We start from the raw sequence: 12,514 nt of genomic DNA, 5'->3' as shown, positions 1-12,514 counted from the left end.
TCGATTCAAAATAAATAAAATAGATTACATTTGATTAACTTACTCTATTGCATATAGATGCAAGTCTAATAGAATTACTAAACTCCAATTAGAACAAAATCCTCATTAAAAGCAAATTCATAGAAGTACTCTCATATCATTGCCTCATTTATTAAAATATTAATTTATAATCATTATTATGGCTAACTAGACTACCCTCTAAAGATGCTAATTATTTGAGACTCAATTGATAAGATAATGAATAAGATGTAACTAATCTACTTGAGCTAGCTCAAAGCTAAACACAAACCCACTAAGATTGAGCCTAAAGCCCTAAGGTAACTAGGCCTAAAAGTTTGTTAGGCTAGGCTGCAGCCCAACCCACCAAAAACTTGAGTTTGGCTACATACAATCTAACCCACCACTTGTGTTGGGTTGCACCTAGCCTAACTCCACAACACCTCCTTTCCTTCTTCACCCAAGGCAATACTATCAAAGAAGTGGTTGTTGATGGTATACAAAAGAAGGTCGACGAAAAAAAACAAAGGAAAAATGAAGATAAAAGAAAGGGGAAGTCGAAGGGAACCAATGGTTGGCCGGCCAACGTGGTCGATAGTGACGAGAAACCTTTTCCATGGCTAGCGGCCATGGAGGTTGCTATTACAACCACCAAGCCATGAGAGCCCCATTAGATGATTGCTTAGCTCCTATGGAAGGAGAGGAACACAATTAACCCAATAAAAAGGGGATACATTGACCATGGCGACCGAAAAAGTATTGAGCAATCAATGAGAGGCTACCATGCGTAGCCTAAATTGATGGGAGAAACAAACCATTACCAATAGCAATAGGACAACGTGAGGAATCTACCAAGGTCATCGCGGGAAGGCATGAGGCCAACGGCCGGCCAATTGCTTGATGAGACTAAACAAGAAGAGAAAAGGGAAAAAGCAAACAAAATGGCTAATATAATTTCACAAGTTAGAAGAAGACTGATTGACGAGCATTTCCACAGCAACAGCAAGCACCAACACAATGAGAAGAAATGGGAAGAATGATAGCTGTGGAGTGAGGGAGAAAAGAAAAGAGAGGGAAGAAGAAAAATAAGGGGAGGGAGAGATTGGTACGACAACACATGTGCCAGGCACATGTGCTCACATTTTTTATGGGACGGGGTGTTACACTTTGTAGGCAAAATGGAAAACTTGTTCTAGGGTTGATGCCCTATCTCCTCCACTTAATTTATTTGCTTGAACACTTGTATTGTTACATACTGATATCTTGGACTTTATTATTGGTCAGTTTGCTCTCAACCAAGTTTGGAGTCTATTCTAAGATTATCATCATATATTCCCTAATTTTATTTGTGTAAAATATATATATATATAAGAGAGTCACTGAAAGAGCCCAGCCGAGATAGAACTCACCACATTTATCAGCTCGTTTTATCCCTTTAGATTCAGCATGGAAGGCATGCACCGATGCACTTCAACAATAGTCTTGAAAGGAGGCTTTTCTAAGATTAGAAGATCATTCCGATACATACAGAACACCACACTAACGCCACCCACAACATCCCCACAAATTAATTTACTATTAGAGAGTGATATATTGAGCTCTAGGTAAGCTTGGTAAGGAAATTATACTTCGAGCAAGAAGAATAAAAGGAAAAAAAAAGTTTAAAGTGGCCGTGTAAGAAAATAATTATATATATTAATGGCTTCTCCATTCTAAGTCGTAATAAATGATTGCTATCGAATGGAAGCCACGGCCACCTTGGGGATTACATGTTATCGAGTTAATATAATATAGTCATTTGAACGCGATCCGGTGCTTATATGACGGATAATATCATGAGGAAGAAATTAATATTTCCGTTACTTGGATGGCGCCCCTAACTTTAATTCAGGTTTGATCTGAGGACAAGTTAGTTAGTTAACCGAACTTATGTGCTTAAGTAGGTCGATATCCTTGTCTCCTGAGTTAAGATAATTAGGACTTGTTGGGTTAGTCTATAAGTCTTAAATAAGAATAAAAAAATTATCATTTAATATTATACACGTTAATCACACTTAAGCGCAGTTGCTTGGTTGGGCTTGGTGCATGCAGGGTCCAGAAACAGGTGGCAGTTTAGGCCACGAGGAATCACAATTCCAAGTTTCTATAGGCCATATAGATCCAAAGGAAACAGTGGGGGGTGGGGGGGCGGGGCCGTATTTGAGGTCCAATCAAATTCAGGACTAGATGGGCTAGGTCAGTCTCTCTCTCTCTCTCTCTCTCTCTCTCTCTCTCTCTCTCCCCCCCTCCCTCTATGTGCAGAGCCCTAGATCAAAGTGCCAATCCGGTCAAGAGGCCTGGCCCACTTGAGGGCATCGGCCAACCACAATGCATCATGTCCAGCCTGGACAGCATGTCACTATATCAAGCCCATTGGGCTAAGGAGCCCATAGACAAACAAACCCTCTCCCGAATAGATCGTCGTCTCCCCACTTTCCTCTAGGGTTTCCCCAGGAGGCCCTAATTCATCACCCCCAACACCATCATCGCCCGATCTTCGACTCCCCTGCCTCCACTTATGCCCTAAGGTTTGGCTCGAAGAGGTCGCCATCTCTACCCATCGCTATTGCTCCTTAGATCGCTCACCGATTTCAGATCTGTGGTAAGAATCCCTTCAATCCCAACTCACCTTGCTCTCTCTTTGACGATGAATTCGCTCGGTTTTGTTACGAAATTAGTTTTGGAGTTTTCTGCCTTCTTGTCGAATTTCTCTTTTAGACGGAATGCTCGGTTTTGTGAATTTCCCCTTTAGTGGTTTTTTGTTTAGGCCGCTCCAGAGGGGGACTCAGTAGTTCTTGGGCTCCCTCTCGAGCTCTTTCTTTCTTTAAGAACTTCCTTTCTTTTCTTTGGGTTTTGGGTAGATCTGCTGCCCAAGGTTTTAGTCGGAAACAAGGACGGAATCTGTTCATGGCAAGGCCCTTTCGTCAATCTTCCCTGAGGGATGGGCTTCAGGTCCACCGGTCAGGGATAATAAAATCCCAAATAGGTATTTCGTAATTTTCATCCACTAAGATGGGCCGACGTGGGCCCTAAGAATGGACATTGTCAGATAAGCCCAAGCCCATTACCCATTGCCTGACGAATGAAAGATTATTTTTCCCTCCCTGGATTCACCCACACAGCCCAAGATTGAATCCTTTTCTGCTAAATCTTCTTAACAAGACTGCATCCTTTGGACTTCGAAAGCCATCTCACGAGTATCTACTTTTCGACGTCATATGCTGAACCAATTCTGAGACAGTAGATTTTCGATGTCATAAGCAAAACGAATTCTGAGACAGAAGATATTTGGTATCATGCTGAAACAATTCTAAGTTAATAGACGTTCCGCCGCTTTAATTCTTTAGGACGCTTCGGAAAACTTTCTATCTTTTTGGTTCTTGCAACTGTTACATGTTTCCTCTAATGCATTCATTCTTGGGATGAATCATCATTCGTCTCGTTGGCATTCATCTCATGTACTTGGAATATTTAGTAAAAGTTGCTGGAGTTCATGTAGTCAGTGTGACGCCCTGATCTTTCACGGGTATGTAACATTTTAAGTTTTTAGAGTAGTCGGTGAATTAACAAGGTATCAGAACCAAAGTTCTAGGTTCAAATTATATCACATCCAACTTAAAAATATAAAATTTCACTTAATTAAATTAAATTCATTTCTTGGGCTAATAAAAAATGTCTCATCCAAAAAGTTAGGAAAAGTGTTTAAATATAAAAATATAAAAATTTATTGTTAACTAACAACTTAAGCTTTTAGAATAATTTGTGAGTTAACATGACCATTTTCTTAACCCAAACCCTACCTTTAACACTAGCTAAGATCTTAACCCACTTCGATGCCAAATTTCAACCTTAAACTGCTTCCTAAGAGCCTAAACCAACTCAAAGCTCTAGTCAATCCAGCTAGTTTGGTCAGCTCAGAGCTTTCGCTTATTTGGCCTATCTCCTAAGCAAATCCTCGAGTCCTCTCTATAGTCAACTCTCATTAAAACACAAATCCATCCTCTAGTCAAGTGGTAGATCCAAATTTACACTAAAAAAGCATGAGGATCTTCAAAGTTCTAGCCGGCTAGAACCAATCCAGCCGACTAGACCATGGTGCTCAAGCTCTAGGTCACTTCCTTCTATGGAACATGATGACTATAATTCTATAGAACAAAACTCGGGGAGTTATGAAAATCCAAATGATGATAAGATCCTAAATGAAGATTGACTTAACAAAAAAGTGTACTAAACCTTTAGAGTCCTCTCTAATTATCTTTTTGATTTTTTTGTAAAAGGCAAGTTCTTATGAGCTAGATATCCAATAAGTAACGCACTCTATTATGAACATATAACAATAAAAATCAACAATGTTACATATAGTAATAGAGCATGAATCATAACAAAATACATAAGCTGTCTTAAAAAATAAATAATTTTCTTATCTCTTACTTCATCTTAAAGTTTAATATATGCTAAATTGAATTATAAATCACTTATAATATCTCATATTGAATAAATTAATATAACAAGAATTGATGTTTGTTAAAAGTGTACTATCATGATAACCTGTCAAAACTGATAAATATGTCTTATTGTCTCTTCTTTTTTGGATATTCTGATCTATGACCACGTTGCGTTACTAGTCACCATCGGATTGACGCCTGAGATTTTTTCAGATAGTCAGTCCTACTAGGGTCGTAATAGGCACATCTTCAACAGTTTATTGATCTACTAGTTGTTGAGTAAGATTAGAATCGTTGCGGACAAAAATTTAGAAATTTATTTTTAGTCCTGTTAGAATTCACTTGGTAGTGCGTCATGGCATTACATTTCAAGATTATTTTTCCTAGAATCCTCTTGAAATTTTGAGTTCTGAATCTCACTTTTATTAGTCTTTATTTATACTGATTCATTTTGAATTTTAGATATAATTAATATATAATCAAGATTCTCAATTCTTCTAAATACAATTTATACATAAATTATCCGTAAATTAGGATATTAATTTTTTTTTAATATATATATCTTTCTTCTATATAAGTCATGCATAGAAAACTCGAATAAACAATAATCAAATTTAATCCTTTAAAATTGTCATCTCATAAATAATCTTTTGTTAAATATTTTATGCTCAAAAAATCTTTCTATAAAGATCTCTTATATTTTATTTTCTATAAATAAAATATATGAGAATATGTGAAGCATGGATATCGATACAAGATACGGGGATATGATAAATTTAAAAAACTAGGATATGTATACAGCAATAAAAAATTAATAAAAATATAGACAATAACTAATATCTAAATAAAAATATAGGCAGTAACTGCCTTTGTCTCCTCCGCATAGAGGTAGTAACTAATTTTTAGAATACAGTGAGGTAATGAGCACAAATATCAATCAGCTCACAGTGATCATTTAGCATCCTGATTACTCTCATAGCATTCTAAATTAGTTATTTATTATCAATCAGTTCATTGTGATCAAAACCTCTAAAAACAAAATTAAAACCTAACTTCTAATATCATAGATAAAAAGGGAGGGAGGAAGGTGCGTGAGGGAAGAAGATGAAATAGGGTATCTCAGTCACCGAAGAGAGTCGCCGTCACGAGAGAGAGAGTTGCTACCAAGGGAGTTGCTGCGCGCACAGGATGGAAGCTTTCGTTGCAGGGGGAGGGAGGCCTTCGTCGTCGGCGCGTAAGGGAGGTAGGAAGGTTTTCGTCGCTGGCACGTAAGAGAGAGAAGGGTTTTTTTGCTGGCTAGGTCGCTAGAGAGAGAGAGAGGAATGAAATAGCTGAGCGAACGTGGATTAGGTTTTGGTGTTATTAGTTAAATGCTAACGGGTTGGTTAGTAGATTAACGGGTTCTGAATGAGTTTTGTTTGCAGACCCGATTCATTTAATCTAAATAATTAAAAAATGTGTCCCTATTGTATCCCCGCCGTATCTCGTTGTATTCCTGTCATATCGAATAATGAAAATTAATTATTTTAAATCGGATACTTCTTAGATATGTATTGGGCAAGGTTCCAAAAATCGGTATCGGGATCGGGATCGGCCATCCGAAAAAACGATACGTATCAGCTGTATCGGCCGTCTGTATCGGATCGGACTATTTTAATTAAATAAAATTCTAAATATTATTAAAAATGTTAAGAAATTTTTAAAAATTTAGAAAAAATATAAGAAAATAAGAAATAATAATTACTCACATATAAAGTCTAAAAAGTAAAAATCTTTTTTTCTCCCTTTTTTCTTTTCTATCCTTCTAACTATTAGTCTAAAGTATTCATTCTCTCCCACACTCTTTTTTTTTAATCTTTTTCTCTCTCTCTTTCTCACCTTTTTTTTTAAATCTTTCCCTCTCACTCACTCTCTCTTCCTTTTTTCCTCTCTCTCTCATACCCCTTTTTTTTTAATCTTTCCCTCTCCCTCACTCTCTTTCATTTTCTCTCTCTCGTACCCTCTTTTTTTTTAATCTTTCCCTCTCTTTCTCTCACTCTCTCTCCCTTTTTCCCTCTCTCTCTCCCTTTCTCTCCCTCACTCTCCCTTCCTCTCTCTCTCTCTCTCTCTCTCTCTCTCCCTCACTCTCTCTCTCCCTCTCTCTCTCTAGCTGCTGCTGACAGCTACTACTGTCTGCTGCAGGTGGCTGTCACCTGCAGCAGGCAGAAACCGGGTGGTTTCGGCCTGGATCGGGATAGGCCGAAACTTGAATCCTTGGTATTGGGGTCATATCAGTATCCGATACTGGTATGAAGGCCCAAATGAAGTATCCGTGCTTCATAGATGGAAATAAATATTTCCTCTTCTATCTTATTTTCTAGAAATAAAATGTAATATTAAATATTTTTAGAAATATGAAATTCCTTTAAGTTGAAATATTTCTAATCTGTTAGAAATGTAAAAGCATTATCTTTCCATAGATACATCCAAAATTTCTAAATCGAATACAAATTCCATAGTCCTCAAATTTGTATTTCTAAGATAGATCTAATACAAATTCCATAAGCTATTTCGATCTAATTTTTTTAACTAAATATTTTTATAAAACAATATTTGTGATTAAAATCTTGACTATTTAATCTAAAGGACTTTGGGTACTAAACTTTCATAATAGTTTGTTAGGTAGATCTAAAACCTTGGCTTTGATATCATTCTATCACGCCATGATTACTATAAATTTCTAGAATAAAACCCGGAAAATAACAAAAACACAAACAAATGTGATGTAAAGTGGATGAAAAAATTGGTATTTTATCCTTTATAAAATTATGATAAATACCTTTTGATTTGATGTTAAATAGATTGATAGGACATATATCAAGGGTAAATTAATATTGAGTTAATGTGTAGTACAAAATGTAATTTTGATGAATAGTAATTATATTTCTGAGTAGGGCTATTATAATATTTAGTTATTCTGGAATAAGGAGTTGTATTCCAGAATTGAAAAAAAAATAATTTCTAAAGTGAAGGGGGGCCTATTGTTTTGGATATTCTTTTTGTACTTTTCAAACTCAATGGGCTATCAGATGAGATACTGAGTGTGGATAAAGTAATTGCTTGCGATTAGCAACCAATCATGATAACCTGCTAATTTGACCCAAATCTTATTCAGAAAAAAATTGACTCACATGAAAATGTTACTCTCTTGGCCATCTAGTGGAGTTTGTTCCAAAGTTAAGACCCAAGCCATTGTACACATCTAATAGCTTTGCTGCAATATCTGACTGTTATTCCTTAATGTTGTGTTACAGACGCATGTCATAAAATATGTCATTGTAGGTATATTAAAGATCTGGTCTTGATCCTACTCATTGCCTACCGCTCTAGTCCTCGACCCTCCTTGGTAATCTATTGTTTTGGTTAAGTTGACTTTGCCATAGTGTATTTGCGATAATTAATTGATTAGAATTGTGGTTTTATATTTCTTTGCTTTTTGATACAATTTTTCTTTCTCTGATTTAATTACTATCATGTATTTAGTTTTGATGTTCTTATCCTTGTACGCAAATCACCAGAAAGGGTAAAACCAAGGTTCAAAAAAAGTAAGATTGAGATTGTCCTTCCTAAAAATAATACGTATTGGCTGGATCGGCTATATCAGTCGCCTGAATCGGATCGGATCGGACTTTTTAATTACGTAAGATTTTAAGTATTATTTTAAAATGTAGTAAACTTTTAAAAATTATATAAAAAAAGAAAAAGTATGGTGCAGTGAAAACTAAAAAGAATAAGAGATTAGAAAAGAGCAAGTGGAAAAAATAAAAAAACTGAGAGAAAAATTAAAAAAAAATAAAAAAAATATATATCAAAATTTGTTGGAGCTAGATCTCTCCGTAAGAGAAACAATGGCTATATAGTAAGGAGAGAAAAAGAGAAAAAAAAAATAGTGAAAGAGAGAGAGAGAAGAAATAGCGAAAGAGAAAGAGAGAGAGAGAGAGTTCGGATCGGCCCAAGATTGGGATTGGCCGATCCGGCGAACCATGGGTAAAACTATATTGTGTTGATGCAAAAATCTAATAATCTTTCATTGTTTCGTAAGATTTCTTTTTCAAAGTTTGTTATAACTCTGTCCTAACAGAAACTAAACATCTTTTGCTACCTTATTACTAGCTTAATAGAGTTTCCATTTTTCTCATCTTGGTTATTCTTCTTAGAAATGATGTTCTAATCATAGTACCCTATCATTTGATTTGCCTACTTTATTTTCCTTAAGAAGAAAGGTCTAACATTTTTTGTAGCCTGAGTGCGCACCTCTAGATTCACAACACATCTCAAGATGAAGAAAGAAAAGTACTCAAAAAGTTCTCATCTTGCGATGATTTTTTGAAATCTCGAGTTTCATTTAATGGCTGCAGAAGTAGTTAAACTTTTTTTAATTTTTAAGATAAACTTTTGTATGTTTAAGTGTACATTCTATCATTTTCTGTTACTTATGTACATCAGTATGTTTTCTTCTCCTTACTTATTAATGCCTTTCACTTTGTTAGGCTGCATAGATTTCTTCAAGTTGCAGGGCCAATTTGATTGCCCTTTTCATCCTTATCAACCACTGGTGATTTGTTATTCTGGTGTTCTTTAGGAACTGCTTTTTCTTTAGTTTATTTAGAAAGATACGAAGGTGATACAGCCTAGTTCATTTCTCATGGAGAAACTAGCATATGTTTGAAATATTTTCCTCTTCGACATCCTAATTTGGAAATAACATATTAAGATTGACTGATTTAAATTTAAGCAGCATTTTATGGATGTGTTGACATTGCTGATATGAAATTTACAGTGAAAGTAAGAAGACAAACATACACTAGAATAAATTTGGTGAGTCATCGAGTGTCAGATGTGTCCTTTCCAAATATTTTCTCCATGCCTATAAATTATCTGTCTCATGAATTCATCTTCTTCTCAGAGGAAGAGAATTGAATAACCTTTCTGTACTATCATGTTAATTTGGTTATCATTTTGTCGGAATACCTGCATTATAAAAGCAGAATTCCTTTATTTTTAATTACTATGATTGACTTATTTGGATTTTTAAATGATCTATTTTTTCTGACCTCATTCATACATTAGAAATATAATAACCTGAAATCGCGGTACTTATTTTTTCGAATGAGAGGTGATCATGTTGCCATTTTCCATTAACTCATTAAGGCCCTATAATCGATGGCCCAATACTTATTAAACAGTTTTACATTTGATTAACATGCAGCTGTGATTCAGCATGAGGATTGCATGATTCTGGGAGAAGATTATCACTTGTCAAACAAAACCTTCCATTGTTAGTACTTAGTAGAGTCCTATCTTTCCCTGTAACCAGCATGGGAGAAGCTAGTGACACTGAACCAGTTGACACAGAAGTGACTCCACCAGCTACCAGGCGCAGGAGAAAGAAGTCTATGGTCTGGGAACACTTCACCATTGAAGCTGTGGCTGGAGGATGTACACGGGCTTGCTGCAAACTGTGCAAGCAAACATTTGCATACAGTTCTGGTTCTAAAGTTGCAGGTACTAGCCATCTTAAGAGGCACATCGCCTTGGGTTCCTGTCCCAAAATAAAAAACCAAGAGAAGCAGCAGCAGCTTGCACTTGCTTCAGGTGGAAATACTGATGGGAGTAACATTGATCATCCTAAAAGACGCTATAGACTATCTGGCTTTGCTAATGCTGCATTTGACCAGGATCTTAGTTGCATGAATCTTGCAAAAATGATAATTGTGCATGACTACCCTCTTCACATTGTTGAACAACCATCTTTCATATCTTTTATTGAAAGTCTACAACCTCGTTTCAAGATGGTAGACATCAGTGCAATAGAAGAAGAAATCTCAGCTGTCTACCAGAAGGAGAAGCAAAATTTGATGCAAGTGCTTGGCACTATACCTGGAAGAATTAGCCTTACTATAGGCCTGTGGACAACTAGTCAAACTCTTGGTTATGTTTCACTTGCTGGACAGTTCATTGATAGTGATTGGAAGTTGCATAGAAGAATGCTTAACTTCTTGATGGTATCTTCTCCTCATTCAGAGAATGCTCTCAGTGAAGCCATTGGGGTTACTCTTTCAGATTGGAACATGAAGAGTAGGTTATTCACTATCACTTTGGACAATAATTGCTCATCTCATGACATCTACAGTGCAAATCTTAGAGACCATCTCTCCAACAAGCATACACTTATGCTCAAAGGTCAGTTGTTTGTTGTCCGCTGCTATGCCCATATTTTGAATGTAATTGCTCAGGATGTGATTGCATCAATTCATGGAATAATATATAATATCCGTGAAAGCGTAAAATTTGTAAAGGCTTCTCCCACTCGTGAAGAAAAATTTGCTGAGATTGCCTTGCAACTTGAAATTCCTAGCACAAAGACCCTTTCTCTTGATGTTACGACTCAGTGGAACACGACTTACCTCATGCTTCTGGCTGCCTTGGAATATAAACAAGCATTTACTACTTTGGAAACACGTGATGATAACTACAATGAAGCACCGTCAGCAGATGACTGGAAGAAGGTGGAGGTTGTTTGCACATACTTGAAGCTCTTATATGACTCTGCAAACGTCATTGTGGCAACAGCGGATCCAACTGCAAATATATTTTTCCATGAAGCATGGAAAATTGAGCTAGAGCTGACCACTGCAACACTGAACGACGACCCTATAGTAAGTACCATTGCTAAAGAGATGCACGAAAAATTTGATAAATATTGGAAGGACTGCAGTCTTGTCTTGGCAATTGCGGTGGTAATGGATCCTCGCTTCAAGATGAGGCTTGTTGAGTTCAGTTTCTCAAAAATTTATGGCGCAGATGCAGTAAGGTATGTTAAGGTGGTTGATGATTGCATTCATGAGCTCTATCACGAATATGTTGCCCAGCCGCTTCCTTTAACCCCAGCTTATGTTGAACAAAGTGATGCCAACAACATGAATGTTGATGAGAATAATCAGCCAACAACTCCAATCTCTGGCGGTGATGGACTTCTAGACTTTGATATGTACCTCTCTGAGATGGCTGTAAACCAGCCAACAAAATCTGAGTTAGATCAGTATTTAGAAGAGTCCCTTGTCCCAAGGATCCAAGAATTCGATATCTTGAACTGGTGGAAGCTCAACATTATTAAGTTTCCGACACTCTCCAAATTGGTTCGGGATGTCTTAGCCATTCCAATGTCCATGGTCAGCTCAGGCTCTTTTATATTTGACACAGGAGCTGGGAGAGTGCTGGATGAGTATCGAAGCTCGCTGAGTCCTGAAACAGTGGAGGCACTTTTCTGCGCAAAAGACTGGCTACAGTATCTGCCCACCATGGCGGAGCCACCGTCAACATCAATTGTTAAAATGGAATTCTAAGTAATGCTTACTGGAGTAGTGATTAAAGTTCTAGGCTCTTGCAGGCCATCCTCTTTTCCTTCTATTTTTGTCATGTTATCTAGCAGGACTTTAACTTACGTTTTTGTATGTTCACATCAGCTCTGTACTACTTCCCTGATATGTCGATGTAGTAACTTAATTTTCAACAGGTTATGTATGGAATGGTAGGCAATGCTTCTACTTCAATGGGCAATTTATGTCGTGATGCCCGTCCATCTAACGTTATCAATTAAGGTCCGTTTGTTCTCTTCATGAGGAAATCAAGGCCCATGATGAGGTCACTCTTTCACCCTCTCCCTCTTAATGAGTGCTACTCGAAGCTTGCTAATCTTCAATGGGCTGGGCTACCAGGAAAGAAAGGAAAGAATGACGTCGGGTTTTTAGAACTTTAAACTGTTTTCTTCTCTCTTCTTTGCCGACCTATCTCATATCGCATATGCTCTAGGATATTAAATGAATTTTGAGGGCAACTTGTTAGTCAGTAATAAAGAACTAATGACTGATCAAAATTTTCAAACAAGGGGTTTTGTGTTCCCTCTGGTAGGAACACAATCACATGGGACTCTCTGCTCTATAGATGATGCATTGGTGTCTGCTCCGAAGTCTGTGTTCCATTTTTGCTGAACA

At 36.8% G+C, this 12,514-nt stretch overlaps 1 protein-coding gene across 1 annotated transcript; it reads left to right on the top strand.

The window, feature by feature from the left end:
• Positions 1-2,422: 2,422 nt before the first annotated feature.
• LOC140773752 (zinc finger BED domain-containing protein RICESLEEPER 2-like) lies at positions 2,423-12,033 on the top strand. Its single transcript, XM_073116471.1, has 2 exons — positions 2,423-2,638; positions 9,730-12,033. Exon 2 carries the CDS (start codon positions 9,839-9,841, stop codon positions 11,864-11,866), a length of 2,028 nt encoding a protein of 675 aa, XP_072972572.1. The 5' UTR covers positions 2,423-2,638; positions 9,730-9,838; the 3' UTR covers positions 11,867-12,033.
• Positions 12,034-12,514: the final 481 nt, after the last annotated feature.

This window comes from Typha angustifolia, chromosome 13 (assembly GCF_048772165.1).
Source record: "Typha angustifolia cultivar Huaian chromosome 13, ASM4877216v1, whole genome shotgun sequence".
Taxonomy (NCBI): domain Eukaryota; kingdom Viridiplantae; phylum Streptophyta; class Magnoliopsida; order Poales; family Typhaceae; genus Typha; species Typha angustifolia.
Note: the sequence above shows the minus strand (reverse complement) of the source record. Positions and strands in the feature narration are given on the sequence as shown.